This window comes from Lampetra planeri, chromosome 61 (assembly GCF_965212315.1).
Source record: "Lampetra planeri chromosome 61, kcLamPlan1.2.h2, whole genome shotgun sequence".
Lineage (NCBI taxonomy): Eukaryota > Metazoa > Chordata > Hyperoartia > Petromyzontiformes > Petromyzontidae > Lampetra > Lampetra planeri.
This window is the reverse complement of record NC_136167.1, coordinates 1,454,572-1,476,139: the sequence shown is the minus strand read 5'-3', so window position 1 is coordinate 1,476,139 and position 21,568 is coordinate 1,454,572. Positions and strand designations below refer to the sequence as shown.

General features: G+C 59.8%; 1 protein-coding gene across 1 annotated transcript in view; it reads left to right on the top strand.

Annotated features, from left to right (window-relative positions):
- Window positions 1–21,568, top strand: part of LOC144736544 (uncharacterized) — a 26,476-nt gene extending 4,908 nt beyond the window's left edge. The window contains exons 4-7 of the mRNA XM_078619093.1: window positions 5,548–6,024; window positions 14,226–14,357; window positions 18,694–18,825; window positions 20,770–21,568. Of these exons, the coding sequence (XP_078475219.1) occupies window positions 5,548–6,024; window positions 14,226–14,357; window positions 18,694–18,825; window positions 20,770–20,958 (930 nt within the window). The 3' untranslated portion in view covers window positions 20,959–21,568. The remainder of the gene's footprint in view (window positions 1–5,547; window positions 6,025–14,225; window positions 14,358–18,693; window positions 18,826–20,769) is intronic.

Below are 21,568 nucleotides of genomic sequence, written 5' to 3'. Positions count from 1 at the left end.
ACCACGTCGCTCACCGAGCCAGACACTCACCACGTCGCTCACCGAGCCAGACACTCACCACGTCGCTCACCGAGCCAGACACTCACCACGTCGCTCACCGAGCCAGACACTCACCACGACGCTCACCGAGCCAGACACTCACCACGTCGCTCACCGAGCCAGACACTCACCACGACGCTCACCGAGCCAGACTCTCACCACGTCGCTCACCGAGCCAGACACTCACCACGTCGCTCACCGAGCCAGACACTCACCACATCGCTCACCGAGCCAGACACTCACCACGTCGCTCACCGAGCCAGACACTCACCACGTCGCTCACCGAGCCAGACACTCACCACGTCGCTCACCGAGCCAGACACTCACCACGTCGCTCACCGAGCCAGACACTCACCACGTCGCTCACCGAGCCAGACACTCACCACGTCGCTCACCGAGCCAGACACTCACCACGTCACTCACCGAGCCAGACGCTCACCACGTCGCTCACCGAGCCAGACACTCACCACGACGCTCACCGAGCCAGACACTCACCACGTAGCTCACCGAGCCAGACACTCACCACGACGCTCACCGAGCCAGACACTCACCACGTCGCTCACCGAGCCAGACACTCACCACGTCGCTCACCGAGCCAGACACTCACCACGTCGCTCACCGAGCCAGACACTCACCACGTCGCTCACCGAGCCAGACACTCACCACGTCGCTCACCGAGCCAGACACTCACCACGTCGCTCACCGAGCCAGACACTCACCACGTCACTCACCGAGCCAGACGCTCACCACGTCGCTTACGAGCCAGACACTCACCACGACGCTCACCGAGCCAGACACTCACCACGACGCTCAACGAGCCAGACACTCGCCACGACGCTCACCGAGCCAGACACTCACCACGACGCTCACCGAGCCAGACACTCACCACGTCGCTCACCGAGCCAGACGCTCACCACGTCGCTCACCGAGCCAGACACTGACCACGTCGCTCACCGAGCCAGACACTCACCACGTCGCTCACCGAGCCAGACACTCACCACGTCGCTCACCGAGCCAGACACTCACCACGTCGCTCACCGAGCCAGACACTCACCACGTCGCTCACCGAGCCAGACACTCACCACGACGCTCACCGAGCCAGACACTCACCACGTCGCTCACCGAGCCAGACACTCACCACGACGCTCACCGAGCCAGACTCTCACCACGTCGCTCACCGAGCCAGACACTCACCACGTCGCTCACCGAGCCAGACACTCACCACATCGCTCACCGAGCCAGACACTCACCACGTCGCTCACCGAGCCAGACACTCACCACGTCGCTCACCGAGCCAGACACTCACCACGTCGCTCACCGAGCCAGACACTCACCATGTCGCTCACCGAGCCAGACACTCACCACGTCGCTCACCGAGCCAGACACTCACCACGTCGCTCACCGAGCCAGACACTCACCACGTCACTCACCGAGCCAGACGCTCACCACGTCGCTCACCGAGCCAGACACTCACCACGACGCTCACCGAGCCAGACACTCACCACGTAGCTCACCGAGCCAGACACTCACCACGACGCTCACCGAGCCAGACACTCACCACGTCGCTCACCGAGCCAGACACTCACCACGTCGCTCACCGAGCCAGACACTCACCACGACGCTCACTGAGCCAGACTCTCACCACGTCGCTCACCGAGCCAGACACTCACCACGACGCTCACTGAGCCAGACACTCACTACGTCACTCACCGTGCCAGACGCTCACCCACGGCCCTCACCGAGCCAGACACTCACCACGGCGCTCACCGAGCAGACTCTCACCACGACGCTCACCGAGCCAGACACTCACCACGTCGCTCACCGAGGCAGACACTCACCACGACGCTCACCGAGCCAGACACTCACCACGTCGCTCACCGAGCCAGACACTCACCACGTCGCTCACCGAGCCAGACACTCACCACGTCGCTCACCGAGCCAGACACTCACCACGTCGCTCACCGAGCCAGACACTCACCACGTCGCTCACCGAGCCAGACACTCACCACGTAGCTCACCGAGCCAGACACTCACCACGTCGCTCACCGAGCCAGACACTCACCACGTCGCTCACCGAGCCAGACGCTCACCACGTCGCTCACCGAGCCAGACGCTCACCACGTCGCTCACCGAGCCAGACGCTCACCACGTCGCTCACCGAGCCAGACACTCACCACGTCGCTCACCGAGCCAGACGCTCACCACGTCGCTCACCGAGCCAGACACTCACCACGTCGCTCACCGAGCCAGACCCTCACCACGTCGCTCACCGAGCCAGACACTCACCACGACGCTCACCGAGCCAGACACTCACCACGTCGCTCACCGAGCCAGACACTCACCACGTCGCTCACCCGAGCCAGACACTCACCACGTCGCTCACCGAGCCAGACACTCACCACGTCGCTCACCGAGCCAGACACTCACCACGTCGCTCACCGAGCCAGACGCTCACCACGTCGCTCACCGAGCCAGACGCTCACCACGTCGCTCACCGAGCCAGACGCTCACCACGTCGCTCACCGAGCCAGACACTCACCACGTCGCTCACCGAGCCAGACGCTCACCACGTCGCTCACCGAGCCAGACGCTCACCACGTCGCTCACCGAGCCAGACCCTCACCACGTCGCTCACCGAGCCAGACACTCACCACGACGCTCACCGAGCCAGACACTCACCACGTCGCTCACCGAGCCAGACACTCACCACGTCGCTCACCGAGCCAGACACTCACCACGACGCTCACTGAGCCAGACTCTCACCATGTCGCTCACCGAGCCAGACACTCACCACGTCGCTCACTGAGCCAGACACTCACCACGTCGCTCACCGAGCCAGACACTCACCACGACGCTCACCGAGCCAGACACTCACCACGTCGCTCACCGAGCCAGACACTCACCACGTCGCTCACCGAGCCAGACACTCACCACGACGCTCACCGAGCCAGACTCTCACCACGTCGCTCACCGAGCCAGACACTCACCACGTCGCTCACCGAGCCAGACACTCACCACATCGCTCACCGAGCCAGACACTCACCACGTCGCTCACCGAGCCAGACACTCACCACGTCGCTCACCGAGCCAGACACTCACCACGTCGCTCACCGAGCCAGGACACTCACCACGTCGCTCACCGAGCCAGACACTCACCACGTCGCTCACCGAGCCAGACACTCACCACGTCGCTCACCGAGCCAGACACTCACCACGTCACTCACCGAGCCAGACGCTCACCACGTCGCTCACCGAGCCAGACACTCACCACGACGCTCACCGAGCCAGACGCTCACCACGTAGCTCACCGAGCCAGACACTCACCACGACGCTCAACAGAGCCAGACACTCACACGTCGCTCACCGAGCCAGACACTCACCATGTCGCTCACCGAGCCAGACACTCACCACGACGCTCACTGAGCCAGACTCTCACCACGTCGCTCACCAAGCCAGACACTCACCACGACGCTCACTGAGCCAGACACTCACTACGTCACTCACCGTGCCAGACGCTCACCACGGCCCTCACCGAGCCAGACACTCACCACGGCGCTCACCGAGCCAGACTCTCACCACGACGCTCACCGAGCCAGACACTCACCACGTCGCTCACCGAGCCAGACACTCACCACGACGCTCACCGAGCCAGACACTCACCACATCGCTCACCGAGCCAGACACTCACCCACGTCGCTCACCGAGCCAGACACTCACCACGTCGCTCACCGAGCCAGACACTCACCACGTCGCTCACCGAGCCAGACACTCACCACGTCGCTCACCGAGCCAGACACTCACCACGTCGCTCACCGAGCCAGACACTCACCACGTCGCTCACCGAGCCAGACACTCACCACGTCGCTCACCGAGCCAGACGCTCACCACGTCGCTCACCGATCCAGACGCTCACCACGTCGCTCACCGAGCCAGACGCTCACCACGTCGCTCACCGAGCCAGACACTCACCACGTCGCTCACCGAGCCAGACGCTCACCACGTCGCTTACGAGCCAGACACTCACCACGACGCTCACCGAGCCAGACACTCACCACGACGCTCAACGAGCCAGACACTCACCACGACGCTCACCGAGCCAGACACTCACCACGACGCTCACCGAGCCAGACACTCACCACGTCGCTCACCGAGCCAGACACTCACCACGTCGCTCACCGAGCCAGACACTCACCACGTCGCTCACCGAGCCAGACACTCACCACGACGCTCACCGAGCCAGACACTCACCACGTCGCTCACCGAGCCAGACACTCACCACGTCGCTCACCGAGCCAGACACTCACCACGACGCTCACCGAGCCAGACTCTCACCACGTCGCTCACCGAGCCAGACACTCACCACGTCGCTCACCGAGCCAGACACTCACCACATCGCTCACCGAGCCAGACACTCACCACGTCGCTCACCGAGCCAGACACTCACCACGTCGCTCACCGAGCCAGACACTCACCACGTCGCTCACCGAGCCAGACACTCACCACGTCGCTCACCGAGCCAGACACTCACCACGTCGCTCACCGAGCCAGACACTCACCACGTCGCTCACCGAGCCAGACACTCACCACGTCACTCACTGAGCCAGACGCTCACCACGTCGCTCACCGAGCCAGACACTCACCACGACGCTCACCGAGCCAGACACTCACCACGTAGCTCACCGAGCCAGACACTCACCACGACGCTCACCGAGCCAGACACTCACCACGTCGCTCACCGAGCCAGACACTCACCACGACGCTCACTGAGCCAGACTCTCACCACGTCGCTCACCAAGCCAGACACTCACCACGACGCTCACTGAGCCAGACACTCACTACGTCACTCACCGTGCCAGACGCTCACCACGGCCCTCACCGAGCCAGACACTCACCACGGCGCTCACCGAGCCAGACTCTCACCACGACGCTCACCGAGCCAGACACTCACCACGTCGCTCACCGAGCCAGACACTCACCACGACGCTCACCGAGCCAGACACTCACCACGTCGCTCACCGAGCCAGACACTCACCACGTCGCTCACCGAGCCAGACACTCACCACGTCGCTCACCGAGCCAGACACTCACCACGTCGCTCACCGAGCCAGACACTCACCACGTCGCTCACCGAGCCAGACACTCACCACGTCGCTCACCGAGCCAGACACTCACCACGTCGCTCACCGAGCCAGACGCTCACCACGTCGCTCACCGAGCCAGACGCTCACCACGACGCTCACCGAGCCAGACGCTCACCACGTCGCTCACCGAGCCAGACGCTCACCACGTCGCTCACCGAGCCAGACTCTCACCGCGGCTCACCACTAATGGTGCCGGTGGTAGCGGTGCCGACAGTCGCACCGTCAGTCGCGCCCATGGTGAACGCCGTGAGTGCGTGTTGGTGCTCGCTAACAACACTTTCCCCAGCCACCTGCTAAGGCTAAGAACGTTTGCCGTGCGCGCTCGCTCACTTGCCGCGCTCTGCTGCGTGCGCCCCGGCTTGGCCAGGCCAGCCCCGTGTTCGGCGCCAGCCGCGCCGACGAGTCGGCGGGCGGCCGGTCCCCGCACGAGCCGTCCCCTTCCTCCCGGCACCAGCCCGGCAGAGACGCCGGGCCGGGCGAAGACGGCGAAGACGGCGATGGGCGCGGGGAGGACGAGTTCCCCGCCGGCAAGCACCGGCAGCACCGGCGGCAACAGCGGCCGCCGCAGGAGGGTGGTGAGCAGCAGCAGCAGCGGCGCAGCTTTGTGCCGCACAATCTCACCGACGTGCAGAAGTTGGTGCATGCCGCGGTGCAGGCACGGTGGACGCCGGGCGGCGCCGCCGTCACTACCGGGACCGGCACCACGATCACCGGCACCACGATCACCGGCGCCGCCGTCGCCACCGGGACCGGCACTACGGGCACCGGCGCCGCCGGGGAGGAGTGCGGCGAACTGAAGAGTGAATCTGACATCGAGGTGGCAAGCAAGGCAGCGTACACGCGGGTAACACACACACACTCACAACAACAACAACAACAACAACCGCCATTCGCCACTAAGTGGCGGTGACGTCACCACGACGCTTGTGCCAGGCCATGTGCACCCTGAGGCCACGTGAAGTGTCGAACGCCCGCTGGCAGGAGGTCACGGGGCAGACCCAGGTGCCACGGGTCGACTGACCGAGATGACCGAGATGACTGGCTGATGCACCACCTGTGCCCCCTACTGTGCCAACTTGCTGTGCTTTAGCCACCCGGCGCTCCGCTCGTTGTTGTGAGCGTCGCTCCTCCGCCCTCCGTTGTTGTTGGAGGGCGACTGCCTCCAACTGCCCAGTAGCAGCGTCCTTCACGAGCCTCCTCCACTGAGGCCGATCTTGACACCGCTGGTACCAGTCATCGGCAAGTCCACTCAGCTCCACATCCTCCTGTACCACATCACTCCATCTCTTCTCTAGCCCGTGCCGCGCCCGTTTAGCCCCCTCGATGCGGGCTACATGACCCAGCCAACGCAGCCTTGCCTGCCAGAGGTTCTCCAGCGATGGAGCAATATGCCAGCGAGCTTTCACACACGTGGGCTTTCGCGACCATTATCAGTCACGATCTCGCCCAAAACACCCGTCGTTCGGAGCTTTCACGCAGCGTCCCGCATCCCATTAACAGACGACGCCGCTTGGTTAGTTCCAAAGTGAAACCGCTGCTGTCGATCAATCTGGAGATCAGATTTGGGACTGCCTGTAGATGGTAGCCGCTGAGGTGCTGGAAGTTTCCATCTCGGCATCAACCCGCGACCCCCACTCATCCTTGAGTGGGGGTGGAGGAGCGGAGCTCCGTGGAGGTGGGGGTGGAGGAGCGGAGCTCCGTGCGAGCGGGGGTGGAGGAGCGGAGCTCCATGGGGGTGGAGGAGCGGAGCTCCGTGCGAGTGGGGGTGGAGGAGCGGAGCTCCGTGTGAGCGAGGGTGGAGGAGTGGAGCTCCGTGCGAGCGGGGGTGGAGGAGCGGAGCTCCATGTGGGTGGAGGAGCGGAGCTCCGTGTGAGCTAGGGTGGAGGAGCGGAGCTCCGTACGAGCGGGGGTGGAGGAGCGGAGCTCCGTGCGAGTGGGGGGTGGAGGAGCGGAGCTCCGTGTGAGCGAGGGTGGAGGAGAGGAGCTACATGTGGGTGGAGGAGCGGAGCTCCGTGGGGGTGGAGGAGCGGAGCTCCGTGGGGGTGGAGGAGAGGAGCTCCGTGTGAGCTAGGGTGGAGGAGCGGAGCTCCGTACGAGCGGGGGTGGAGGAGCGGAGCTCCGTGTGAGCGAGGGTGGAGGAGAGGAGCTACATGTGGGTGGAGGAGCAGAGCTCCGTGGGGGTGGAGGAGCGGAGCTCCGTGGGGGTGGAGGAGAGGAGCTCCGTGTGAGCTAGGGTGGAGGAGCGGAGCTCAGTGGGGGTGGAGGAGCGGAGCTCCATGGGGTGGAGGAGCGGAGCTCCGTGTGAGCTAGGGTGGAGGAGCGGAGCTCCGTACGAGCGGGGGTGTAGCTGAGCGAGGGTGGAGCTGAGTGAGTGAGGGTGGAGCTGAGTGAGTGAGGGTGGAGCTGAGTGAGTGAGGGTGGAGCTGAGTGAGTGAAGGTGGAGCTGAGTGAGTGAAGGTGGAGCTGAGTGAGTGAGGGTGGAGCTGAGTGAGTGAGGGTGGAGCTGAGTGAGTGAAGGTGTAGCTGAGCGAGGGTGGAGCTGAGTGAGTGAGGGTGGAGCTGAGTGAGTGAGGGTGGAGCTGAGTGAGTGAAGGTGTAGCTGAGCGAGGGTGGAGCTGAGTGAGTGAGGGTGGAGCTGAGTGAGTGAGGGTGGAGCTGAGTGAGTGAGGGTGGAGCTGAGTGAGGGTGGAGCTGAGTGAGTGAGGGTGGAGCTGAGTGAGTGAGGGTGGAGCTGAGTGAGGGTTGGTGCTGAGTGAGTGAGGGTGGAGCTGAGTGAGTGAAGGTGGAGCTGAGTGAGTGAAGGTGGAGCTGAGTGAGTGAGGGTGGAGCTGAGTGAGTGAAGGTGGAGCTGAGTGAGTGAGGGTGGAGCTGAGTGAGTGAGGTGGAGCTGAGTGAGTGAGGGTGGAGCTGAGTGAGTGAGGGTGGAGCTGAGTGAGTGAAGGTGGAGCTGAGTGAGTGAAGGTGGAGCTGAGTGAGTGAAGGTGAGCTGAGTGAGGGTGGAGCTGAGTGAGTGAAGGTGGAGCTGAGTGAGTGAAGGTGGAACTGAGTGAGTGAGGGTGGAGCTGAGTGAGTGAAGGTGGAGCTGAGTGAGTGAGGGTGGAGCTGAGTGAGGGTGGAGCTGAGTGAGGGTGGAGCTGAGTGAGTGAAGGTGGAGCTGAGTGAGCGAGGGTGGAGCTGAGTGAGTGAGGGTGGAGCTGAGTGAGTGAGGGTGGAGCTGAGTGAGTGAAGGTGGAGCTGAGTGAGTGAGGGTGGAGCTGAGTGAGTGAGGGTGGAGCTGAGTGAGTGAGGGTGGAGCTGAGTGAGTGAGGGTGGAGCTGAGCGAGTGAAGGTGGAGCTGAGCGAGTGAGGGTGGAGCTGAGCGAGTGAGGGTGGAGCTGAGTGAGTGAAGGTGGAGCTGAGTGAGTGATTGTGGAGCTGAGTGAGTGAGGGTGGAGCTGAGTGAGTGAGGGTGGAGCTGAGTGAGTGATCGTGGAGCTGAGTGAGTGAGGGTGGAGCTGAGTGAGTGAGGGTGGAGCTGAGTGAGTGAGGGTGGAGCTGAGTGAGTGAGGGTGGAGCTGAGTGAGTGAGGGTGGAGCTGAGTGAGTGAGGGTGGAGCTGAGTGAGTGAGGGTGGAGCTGAGTGAGTGAGGGTGGAGCTGAGCGAGTGAGGGTGGAGCTGAGCGAGTGAAGGTGGAGCTGAGCGAGTGAAGGTGAAGCTGAGTGAGTGAGGGTGGAGCTGAGTGAGCGAGGGTGGAGCTGAGTGAGCGAGGGTGGAGCTGAGTGAGCGAGGGTGGAGCTGAGTGAGTGAGGGTGGAGCTGAGTGAGTGAGGGTGGAGCTGAGTGAGTGAGGGTGGAGCTGAGTGAGTGAGGGTGGAGCTGAGCGAGTGAGGGTGGAGCTGAGCGAGTGAGGGTGGAGCTGAGTGGGTGAAGGTGGAGCTGAGTGAGTGAGGGTGGAGCTGAGTGAGTGAGGGTGGAGCTGAGTGAGCGAGGGTGGAGCTGAGTGAGTGAGGGTGGAGCTGAGTGAGTGAGGGTGGAGCTGAGTGAGTGAGGGTGGAGCTGAGTGAGTGAGGGTGGAGCTGAGCAAGTGAAGGTGGAGCTGAGTGAGTGAAGGTGAAGCTGAGTGAGTGAAGGTGGAGCTGAGTGAGTGAGGGTGGAGCTGAGTGAGTGAGGGTGGAGCTGAGTGAGTGAAGGTGTAGCTGAGCGAGGGTGGAGCTGAGTGAGTGAGGGTGGAGCTGAGTGAGTGAGGGTGGAGCTGAGTGAGTGAAGGTGTAGCTGAGCGAGGGTGGAGCTGAGTGAGTGAGGGTGGAGCTGAGTGAGTGAGGGTGGAGCTGAGTGAGGGTGGAGCTGAGTGAGGGTGGAGCTGAGTGAGTGAGGGTGGAGCTGAGTGAGTGAGGGTGGAGCTGAGTGAGGGTTGCGCTGAGTGAGTGAGGGTGGAGCTGAGTGAGTGAAGGTGGAGCTGAGTGAGTGAAGGTGGAGCTGAGTGAGTGAGGGTGGAGCTGAGTGAGTGAAGGTGGAGCTGAGTGAGTGAGGGTGGAGCTGAGTGAGTGAGGGTGGAGCTGAGTGAGTGATCGTGGAGCTGAGTGAGTGAGGGTGGAGCTGAGTGAGTGAGGGTGGAGCTGAGTGAGTGAGGGTGGAGCTGAGTGAGTGAGGGTGGAGCTGAGTGAGTGAGGGTGGAGCTGAGCGAGTGAGGGTGGAGCTGAGCAAGTGAAGGTGGAGCTGAGCGAGTGAAGGTGAAGCTGAGTGAGCGAGGGTGGAGCTGAGTGAGCGAGGGTGGAGCTGAGTGAGTGAGGGTGGAGCTGAGTGAGTGAGGGTGGAGCTGAGTGAGTGAGGGTGGAGCTGAGCGAGTGAGGGTGGAGCTGAGCGAGTGAGGGTGGAGCTGAGCGAGTGAGGGTGGAGCTGAGCGAGTGAGGGTGGAGCTGAGCGAGTGAGGGTGGAGCTGAGTGGGTGAAGGTGGAGCTGAGTGAGTGAGGGTGGAGCTGAGTGAGTGAGGGTGGAGCTGAGTGAGCGAGGGTGGAGCTGAGTGAGTGAGGGTGGAGCTGAGTGAGTGAGGGTGGAGCTGAGTGAGTGAGGGTGGAGCTGAGCGAGTGAAGGTGGAGCTGAGTGAGTGAAGGTGGAGCTGAGTGAGTGAAGGTGAAGCTGAGTGAGTGAAGGTGGAGCTGAGTGAGTGAGGGTGGAGCTGAGTGAGTGAGGGTGGAGCTGAGTGAGTGAAGGTGTAGCTGAGCGAGGGTGGAGCTGAGTGAGTGAGGGTGGAGCTGAGTGAGTGAGTGTGGAGCTGAGTGAGTGAAGGTGTAGCTGAGCGAGGGTGGAGCTGAGTGAGTGAGGGTGGAGCTGAGTGAGTGAGGGTGGAGCTGAGTGAGTGAGGGTGGAGCTGAGTGAGGGTGGAGCTGAGTGAGTGAGGGTGGAGCTGAGTGAGTGAGGGTGGAGCTGAGTGAGGGTTGCGCTGAGTGAGTGAGGGTGGAGCTGAGTGAGTGAAGGTGGAGCTGAGTGAGTGAAGGTGGAGCTGAGTGAGTGAGGGTGGAGCTGAGTGAGTGAAGGTGGAGCTGAGTGAGTGAGGGTGGAGCTGAGTGAGTGAGGGTGGAGCTGAGTGAGTGAGGGTGGAGCTGAGTGAGTGAGGGTGGAGCTGAGTGAGTGAAGGTGGAGCTGAGTGAGTGAAGGTGGAGCTGAGTGAGTGAAGGTGGAGCTGAGTTAGGGTGGAGCTGAGTGAGTGAAGGTGGAGCTGAGTGAGTGAGGGTGGAGCTGAGTGAGTGAAGGTGGAGCTGAGTGAGTGAGGGTGGAGCTGAGTGAGGGTGGAGCTGAGTGAGGGTGGAGCTGAGTGAGTGAAGGTGGAGCTGAGTGAGCGAGGGTGGAGCTGAGTGAGTGAGGGTGGAGCTGAGTGAGTGAGGGTGTAGCTGAGTGAGTGAAGGTGGAGCTGAGTGAGTGAGGGTGGAGCTGAGTGAGTGAGGGTGGAGCTGAGTGAGTGAGGGTGGAGCTGAGTGAGTGAGGGTGGAGCTGAGTGAGTCAGGGTGGAGCTGAGCGAGTGAAGGTGGAGCTGAGCGAGTGAGGGTGGAGCTGAGCGAGTGAGGGTGGAGCTGAGTGAGTGAGGGTGGAGCTGAGTGAGTGAAGGTGGAGCTGAGTGAGTGATTGTGGAGCTGAGTGAGTGAGGGTGGAGCTGAGTGAGTGAGGGTGGAGCTGAGTGAGTGATCGTGGAGCTGAGTGAGTGAGGGTGGAGCTGAGTGAGTGAGGGTGGAGCTGAGTGAGTGAGGGTGGAGCTGAGTGAGTGAGGGTGGAGCTGAGTGAGTGAGGGTGGAGCTGAGCGAGTGAGGGTGGAGCTGAGCAAGTGAAGGTGGAGCTGAGTGAGTGAAGGTGAAGCTGAGTGAGTGAGGGTGGAGCTGAGTGAGCGAGGGTGGAGCTGAGTGAGCGAGGGTGGAGCTGAGTGAGTGAGGGTGGAGCTGAGTGAGTGAGGGTGGAGCTGAGTGAGTGAGGGTGGAGCTGAGCGAGTGAGGGTGGAGCTGAGTGGGTGAAGGTGGAGCTGAGTGAGTGAGGGTGGAGCTGAGTGAGTGAGGGTGGAGCTGAGTGAGCGAGGGTGGAGCTGAGTGAGTGAGGGTGGAGCTGAGTGAGTGAGGGTGGAGCTGAGTGAGTGAGGGTGGAGCTGAGTGAGTGAGGGTGGAGCTGAGCAAGTGAAGGTGGAGCTGAGTGAGTGAAGGTGAAGCTGAGTGAGTGAAGGTGGAGCTGAGTGAGTGAGGGTGGAGCTGAGTGAGTGAGGGTGGAGCTGAGTGAGTGAGGGTGGAGCTGAGTGAGTGAGGGTGGAGCTGAGTGAGTGAAGGTGGTGCTGAGTGAGTGAAGGTGGAGCTGAGTGAGTGAAGGTGGAGCTGAGTGAGTGAGGGTGGAGCTGAGTGAGTGAGGGTGGAGCTGAGTGAGTGAAGGTGGAGCTGAGTGAGTGAGGGTGGAGCTGAGTGATTGAAGGTGGGGCTGAGTGAGTGAAGGTGGAGCTGAGTGAGTGAGGGTGGAGCTGAGTGAGTGAAGGTGGAGCTGAGTGAGTGAGGGTGGAGCTGAGTGAGTGAGGGTGGAGCTGAGTGAGGGTGGAGCTGAGTGAGGGTGGAGCTGAGTGAGTGAAGGTGGAGCTGAGTGAGCGAGGGTGGAGCTGAGTGAGTGAGGGTGGAGCTGAGTGAGTGAGGGTGGAGTTGAGTGAGTGAAGGTGGAGCTGAGTGAGTGAGGGTGGAGCTGAGTGAGTGAGGGTGGAGCTGAGTGAGTGAGGGTGGAGCTGAGTGAGTGAGGGTGGAGCTGAGCGAGTGAAGGTGGAGCTGAGTGAGTGAGGGTGGAGCTGAGTGAGTGAGGGTGGAGCTGAGTGAGTGAGGGTGGAGCTGAGTGAGTGAAGGTGGAGCTGAGTGAGTGATTGTGGAGCTGAGTGAGTGAGGGTGGAGCTGAGTGAGTGAGGGTGGAGCTGAGTGAGTGATCGTGGAGCTGAGTGAGTGAGGGTGGAGCTGAGTGAGTGAGGGTGGAGCTGAGTGAGTGAGGGTGGAGCTGAGTGAGTGAGGGTGGAGCTGAGTGAGTGAGGGTGGAGCTGAGTGAGTGAGGGTGGAGCTGAGTGAGTGAGGGTGGAGCTGAGCGGGTGAAGGTGGAGCTGAGTGAGTGAAGGTGAAGCTGAGTGAGTGAGGGTGGAGCTGAGTGAGCGAGGGTGGAGCTGAGTGAGCGAGGGTGGAGCTGAGTGAGCGAGGGTGGAGCTGAGTGAGCGAGGGTGGAGCTGAGTGAGTGAGGGTGGAGCTGAGTGAGTGAGGGTGGAGCTGAGTGAGTGAGGGTGGAGCTGAGTGAGTGAGGGTGGAGCTGAGTGAGTGAGGGTGGAGCTGAGCGAGTGAGGGTGGAGCTGAGCGGGTGAAGGTGGAGCTGAGTGAGTGAGGGTGGAGCTGAGTGAGTGAGGGTGGAGCTGAGTGAGTGAGGGTGGAGCTGAGTGAGCGAGGGTGGAGCTGAGTGAGTGAGGGTGGAGCTGAGTGAGTGAGGGTGGAGCTGAGTGAGTGAGGGTGGAGCTGAGTGAGTGAGGGTGGAGCTGAGTGAGTGAGGGTGGAGCTGAGCGAGTGAAGGTGGAGCTGAGCGAGTGAAGGTGAAGCTGAGCGAGTGAGGGTGGAGCTGAGCGAGCGAGGGTGGAGCTGAGTGAGCGAGGGTGGAGCTGAGTGAGCGAGGGTGGAGCTGAGTGAGCGAGGGTGGAGCTGAGTGAGCGAGGGTGGAGCTGAGTGAGTGAGGGTGGAGCTGAGTGAGTGAGGGTGGAGCTGAGTGAGTGAGGTTGGAGCTGAGTGAGTGAGGGTGGAGCTGAGTGGGTGAAGGTGGAGCTGAGTGAGTGAGGGTGGAGCTGAGTGAGTGAGGGTGGAGCTGAGTGAGCGAGGGTGGAGCTGAGTGAGCGAGGGTGGAGCTGAGTGAGTGAAGGTGGAGCTGAGCGAGTGAGGGTGGAGCTGAGCGAGTGAGGGTGGAGCTGAGCGAGTGAGGGTGGAGCTGAGTGAGCGAGGGTGGAGCTGAGTGAGCGAGGGTGGAGCTGAGTGAGCGAGGGTGGAGCTGAGTGAGCGAGGGTGGAGCTGAGTGAGCGAGGGTGGAGCTGACTGAGTGAGGGTGGAGCTGACTGAGTGAGGGTGGAGCTGAGTGAGTGAGGGTGGAGCTGAGAGAGTGAGGGTGGAGCTGAGCGAGTGAGGGTGGAGCTGAGCGGGTGAAGGTGGAGCTGAGCGAGTGAGGGTTGAGCTGAGTCAGTGAGGGTGGAGCTGAGTCAGTGAGGGTGGAGCTGAGTGAGTGAGGGTGGAGCTGAGTGAGTGAGGGTGGAGCTGAGTGAGTGAGGGTGGAGCTGAGTGAGTGAGGGTGGAGCTGAGTGAGTGAGGGTGGAGCTGAGTGAGTGAGGGTGGAGCTGAGTGAGTGAGGGTGGAGCTGAGTGAGTGAGGGTGGAGCTGAGTGAGTGAAGGTGGAGCTGAGTGAGTGAGGGTGGAGCTGAGTGAGTGAGGGTGGAGCTGAGCGAGTGAGGGTGGAGCTGAGCGAGTGAGGGTGGAGCTGAGCGAGCGAGGGTGGAGCTGAGCGAGCGAGGGTGGAGCTGAGTGAGTGTGTGCACGCTGCGCAGGCCGTGCAGGACCTGGTGGGCGAGGTGTACGACAAGCTCGTGGGACGGGACTCGAACTCGTCCCTCGAGCCGTGGGGCCCGGGGAGCGCGGTGAGACGCACCAGGAAGACCCACAGCTTCAACGACGTCACGGTGATCACTCGCTCGCTCGCTCGCTCACACTCACTCACTCACTCAGACTCACTCACTCACACTCACTCACTCACTCAGACTCACTCGTTCATACTCATTCATACAAACTCACTCACTCAGACTTACACACTCACACACACAGACTCACACACTCACTCAGACTCACACACACAGACTCACACACTCACTCAGACTCACACACACAGACTCACTCACTCAGACTCACACACACAGACTCACACACTCACTCACTCACACAGTCTCACTCACTCACTCAGACTCACACACACAGACTCACACAGACTCACTCACTCACACAGACTCACACCCTCACACAGACTCAGACTCACACACTCTCACTCACTCGCACCAGGAAGACCCACAGCGTCAACGACGTCACGGTGATCACTCGCTCGCTCGCTCACTCACACTCACTCACTCACTCACACAGACTCACTCACTCACTCAGACTCACTCACACATACTCATTCACACACTCACTCAGACTCACTCACTCACACTCACTCACACAGACTCACTCACTCACACAGACTCACACCCTCACACAGACTCACTCACTCACACAGACTCACTCACTCACACAGACTCACTCACTCACACAGACTCACTCACTCACACAGACTCACTCACTCACACAGACTCACTCACTCACACAGACTCACTCACTCACACAGACTCACACCCTCACACAGACTCACTCACTCACACAGACTCACTCACTCACACAGACTCACTCACTCACACAGACTCACTCACTCACACAGACTCACTCACTCACACAGACTCACACCCTCACACAGACTCACTCACTCACACAGACTCACTCACTCACACAGACTCACTCACTCACACAGACTCACTCACTCACACAGACTCACACCCTCACACAGACTCACTCACTCACACAGACTCACTCACTCACACAGACTCACTCACTCACACAGACTCACACACTCACACAGACTCACTCACTCACACAGACTCACTCACTCACACAGACTCACACACTCAGACTCACTCACTCACACAAACTCACTCACTCACACAGACTCACACCCTCACACAGACTCACTCACTCACTCACTCAGACTCACTCACTCAGACTCACTCACACAGACTCACACCCTCACACAGACTCACTCACTCACACAGACTCACTCACTCACACAGACTCACTCACTCACACAGACTCACTCACTCACACAGACTCACTCAGACTCACTCACTCACTCACACAGACTCACTCACTCACACAGACTCACACCCTCACACAGACTCACTCACTCACACAGACTCACTCACTCACACAGACTCACACCCTCACACAGACTCACTCACTCACACAGACTCACTCACTCACACAGACTCACACCCTCACACAGACTCACTCACTCACACAGACTCACTCACTCACACAGACTCACTCACTCACACAGACTCACACCCTCACACAGACTCACTCACTCACACAGACTCACTCACTCACACAGACTCACTCACACAGACTCACTCACTCACACAGACTCACTCACTCACACAGACTCACTCACTCACACAGACTCACTCACTCACTCACACAGACTCACACCCTCACACAGACTCACTCACTCACACAGACTCACTCACTCACACAGACTCACACACTCACACAGACTCACTCACTCACACAGACTCACTCACTCACACAGACTCACACACTCAGACTCACTCACTCACACAAACTCACTCACTCACACAGACTCACACCCTCACACAGACTCACTCACTCACTCAGACTCACTCTCTCAGACTCACTCACTCACACAGACTCACACCCTCACACAGACTCACTCACTCACACAGACTCACTCACACAGACTCACACCCTCACACAGACTCACTCACTCACACAGACTCACTCACTCACACAGACTCACTCACTCACACAGACTCACTCACACAGACTCACACACTCAGACTCACTCACTCACACAGACTCACACACTCAGACTCACTCACTCACACAGACTCACTCACTCACTCAGACTCACTCACTCACACACACAGACTCACTCACTCAGACTCACTCACTCACTCAGACTCACTCACTCAGACTCACTCACACACACACACAGACTCACTCACTCACACAGACTCACTCACTCACTCACACAGACTCACTCACTCACACAGACTCACTCACTCACACAGACTCACTCACTCACACAGACTCACTCACTCACACAGACTCACTCACTCAGACTCACTCACTCAGACTCACTCACACACACAGACTCACTCACACACACAGACTCACTCACTCAGACTCACTCACTCACACAGACTCACTCACTCACTCAGACTCACTCACTCAGACTCACACACACAGACTCACTCACTCAGACTCACTCACTCAGACTCACTCACTCACACAGACTCACTCACTCACTCAGACTCACTCACTCACTCAGACTCACTCACTCAGACTCACTCACACACACAGACTCACTCACACACACAGACTCACTCACTCACTCAGACTCACTCACTCAGACTCACTCACTCACACAGACTCACACCCTCACACAGACTCACTCACTCACACAGACTCACTCACTCACACAGACTCACACACTCACACAGACTCACTCATTCACACAGACTCACACACTCAGACTCACTCACTCACACAGACTCACTCACTCACTCAGACTCACTCACTCACTCAGACTCACTCACTCACTCACACAGACTCACTCACTCACACAGACTCACTCACTCACACAGACTCACTCACTCACTCACACAGACTCACTCACTCACTCACACAGACTCACTCACTCACTCAGACTCACTCACTCAGACTCACTCACACACACAGACTCACTCACACACACAGACTCACTCACTCAGACTCACTCACTCACACAGACTCACTCACTCACTCAGACTCACTCACTCAGACTCACACACACAGACTCACTCACACAGACTCACTCACTCACTCAGACTCACTCACTCAGACTCACTCACTCACACAGACTCACTCGCTCACTCAGACTCACTCACTCACACTCACTCACTCACACACACAGACTCACTCACTCACTCAGACTCACTCACACACTCAGACTCACTCACTCAGACTCACTCACTCAGACTCACTCACACACACAGACTCACTCACACACACAGACTCACTCACTCAGACTCACTCACTCACACACTCAGACTCACTCACTCACAGACTCACTCACTCACACAGACTCACTCACTCAGTCTCACTCACACAGACTCACTCACTCAGACTCACTCACTCACTCAGACTCACTCACACAGACTCACTCACACAGACTCACACACTCACTCAGACTCACTCACACACAGACTCACTCACTCACCCTCGCACAGACTCACTCACACACACTCACTCACTCAGACTCGCTCACACAGACTCACTCAGACTCACTCACACAGACTCACTCACACATACTCACTCACTCAGACTCACTCATTCACACAGACTCACTAACTCACGCAGACTCACTCACTCACACACTCAGACTCACTCACTCACACAGACTCACTCACTCACACAGACTCACTCACTCAGACTCACTCACACAGACTCACTCACTCAGACTCACTCACTCACTCAGACTCACTCACACACACAGACTCACTCACTCACCCTCGCACAGACTCACTCACACACACTCACTCACTCACACTCGCTCACACAGACTCACTCAGACTCACTCACACAGACTCACTCACACATACTCACTCACTCACTCAGACTCACTCATTCACACAGACTCACTAACTCACACAGACTCACTCACTCACACACACACTCAGACTCACTCACACACACAGACTCACTCACTCACCCTCGCACAGACTCACTCACTCACACAGACCCTGTCATTCACTCAGACTCACTCACTCAGACTCACTCACTCACACACTCAGACTCACTCACTCACACAGACTCACTCACTCACACAGACTCACTCACTCAGACACACTCACACAGACTCACTCACTCAGACTCACTCACTCACTCAGACTCACTCACACACTCACACAGACTCACTAACTCACACAGACTCACTCACTCACACACACACTCAGACTCACTCACACACACAGACTCACTCACTCACCCTCGCACAGACTCACTCACTCACACAGACCCTGTCATGCACTCAGACTCACTCACTCACTACGCGGGGGGATCTTTGTCTTTGCGTGTAGGTGCTCGCTAACAGCACTTGCCCCAACAGTCCGTGAAGGCTACGCGGGGGATCTTTGTCTTTGTGTGCGTGTGCAGGAGCTGGTGCAGCAGGAGGTGGCGCGTCTGTTGGGGCTGGACCCCAGGGGGGGGGGGGAGGGGCGCACCGACTCCCCCCTCCGTGTGCCCCGGCTCCGACGGCGCCATCGCGACCGCGTCGATCTCATCCTGGTGAGGCGGGCGCCGTGTGTGTGAGTGTGTAAGTGTGTGTGTGTGAGTGCGTGTGTGTGTGTGTGTGCGTGTGTGAGTGTGTGAGTGTACGTGTGTGTGTGTGAGTGTGTGTGTGTGTACGTGTGGGTGTGTGTGTGTACGTGAGTGTGTGTGAGTGTGTGAGTGTGAGTGTGTGTGTGTACGTGTGTGTGTGCGTACGTGTGAGTGTGTGTGAGTGTGTGTACGTGTGTGTGAGTGTGTGAGTGTGTGTGTGTGTGTGAGTGTGTAAGTGTGTGTGTGTGTGAGTGCGTGTGTGTGTGTACGTGTGTGTGTGTGTACGTGTGTGTGTGTACGTGTGTGAGTGTGTGTGTGAGTGTGTGTACGTGTGTGTGTGAGTGCGTGTGTGTGTGTACGTGTGTGTGTGTACGTGTGTGTGTGCGTGTGTGAGTGTGTGAGTGTGTGTGTGAGTGTGTGTGTGTGAGTGTGTGTGTGTGAGTGTGTGAGTGTGTGTACGTGTGTGTGTGTGTACGTGTGTGTGCGTGGGTGTGTGTGTGTGTGTACGTGAGTGTGTGTGAGTGTGTGGGTGAGTGTGTGAGTGTGTGTGTGTACGTGTGTGTGTGCGTACGTGTGTGTGTGCGTACGTGTGAGTGTGTGTGTACGTGTGTGTAAGTGTGTGTGTGAGTGTGTGAGTGTGTGTGTGTGTGAGTGTGAGTGTGTGTGCGTACGTGTGAGTGTGTGTGTGTGTGTGTGAGTGTGTGTGTGTGTGAGTGTGTGTGAGTGTGAGTGTGTGTGAGTGTGAGTGTGTGTGAGTGTGTGTGTGTACGTGTGTGTGTGTGTGTGAGTGTACGTGTGTGTGTGTGTGTACGTGTGTGTGTGTACGTGTGTGTGTGTACGTGTGTGTGTGAGTGTGTGAGTGTGTGTACGTGTGTGTACGTGTGTGTACGTGTGTGTGCGTACGTGTGAGTGTGTGAGTGTGTGTGTGCGTACGTGTGAGTGTGTGTGTGTGTGTGTGTGCGTGCGTGAGTGTGTGCGTGGGTGTGTGTGTGTGCGTAAGTGAGTGTGTGTGTGGCTGTGTGTGCGTGAGTGTGCGAGTGTGTGTGTGCGTGTGTGTGTGTGCGCGTGAGTGTGTGTGTGCGTACGTGAGTGTGTGTGTGTGTGCGGGTGTGCGTGCGTGTGTGTGTACGTACGTGAGTGTGAGTGTGTGCGTGTGTGCGTACGCGAGTGCGTGTGTGTGTGTGTGTGTGCGCGTACGCACGTGTGTGTGTGGCCCATGTGCTGGCCACCCACCCATAGGTGCTCACTCACAGCACTTGAGAAAGAGAGACGCAGACTCCAAATACACAGCAGCAGCAGCAGGCGTCAGGGTCGTAATCAAACCCACGACCTCCTGCACACCAGGCGAGGTAGTTAACATCTCCTAGCCACCGTGATGGTGATGATGAGAGAGAGAGACACGCAAACTCCAAATATACAGCAGCAGCAGGCGTCAGGGTCGTGATCAAACCCACGACCTCCTGCACACCCGGCGAGGTAGTCAACAACATCTCACCACTAACAACGAGCATTTCAACTCGTAACCCTGCTTCGCCGTCGCGTGATGTCCGCTCCTCGCTCTCGTAGAGAGAGAGAGAGAGACAGAGAGGAGGATGACTCGGAAAGAGAGAAAGGGGACGACTCAGAGAGATAGAGAGAGACTCAGAGAGAGAGAGGACTACTCGGAGAGAGACAGAGAGATAGGACGACTCAGAGGGAGAGAGAGGACGACTCAGAGAGAGAGAGGACGACTAGCAGAGATAGAGAGATAGGACGAATCAGATAGGGAGAAGGGTGACTCAGGGAGAGAGAAAGAGAGAGGACGACTAGCAGAGAGAGGCCGACTCAGAGGCATCAGCAGCAGGCAGCGGCGAGTCCCACGCGAGACCGTGCCGATGACGTCGCGGCCGTGCGCCCGTCGCGGCGCCGCAGACGAACGAGCTGCAGCAGGAGGAGCGCGGCTGGGTGGACTACCGCGCGGAGGAGCGGCGCGTCAAGCTGCAGCTGGCGGACGGGGTGCTGGACGCGCTCCTCGCCGACACGGCGGCGCTGCTGGGCACGCTCGCGACGGCGCGACGGCGGCGCACGCCAAGAGCCGCGGACGGAGCCTCGGCGCCGTGAGCGGCCCGCCGAAGTGGACAACGCACCCAGCACTCCCCCACCGCTCCCCCACCGCTCCCCCACCGCTCCCCCACCGCTCCGCCACCGCTCCCCCACCGCTCCCCCACCGCTCCCCCACCGCTCCCCCACCGCTCCCCCACCGCTCCCCCACCACTCCCAAACCGCCTCTCCCTCCCTCCCTCGCTCCCTCGCCCGCCTGGACGGGCTGTCGGGGCGAGGGCTGTTGGTAGCGAGCGGCACCTACGAAGGGCGGAACGGGGCACGTGCGGGGTGTGGTGGGTGGGCAGCACCACGCCCGGCTGTGTTTGTCTCCCCGGTGGCGATGTTTACACCGCACCGCACCGCACCGGATGCTCGCCGAGTTGAGCTCGGAGTGAGCCCTGGGCCGGTTCGGATGATCGTCGCCGGGGTTGTTGTTGGCCGCGAGCGGGAATCGAACTCGGGTTGCCTGGGTTTGTAGCGCAGCGCGCTGACTGCTGTGGCACCACTCCACCCCCGTCACACACACACACCCACCTGCCCACATCAACACCCACACACCCACACACCCACCCACCCACACCCACACCCACCCACACACACCCACACACCCACACCCACCCACACCCAC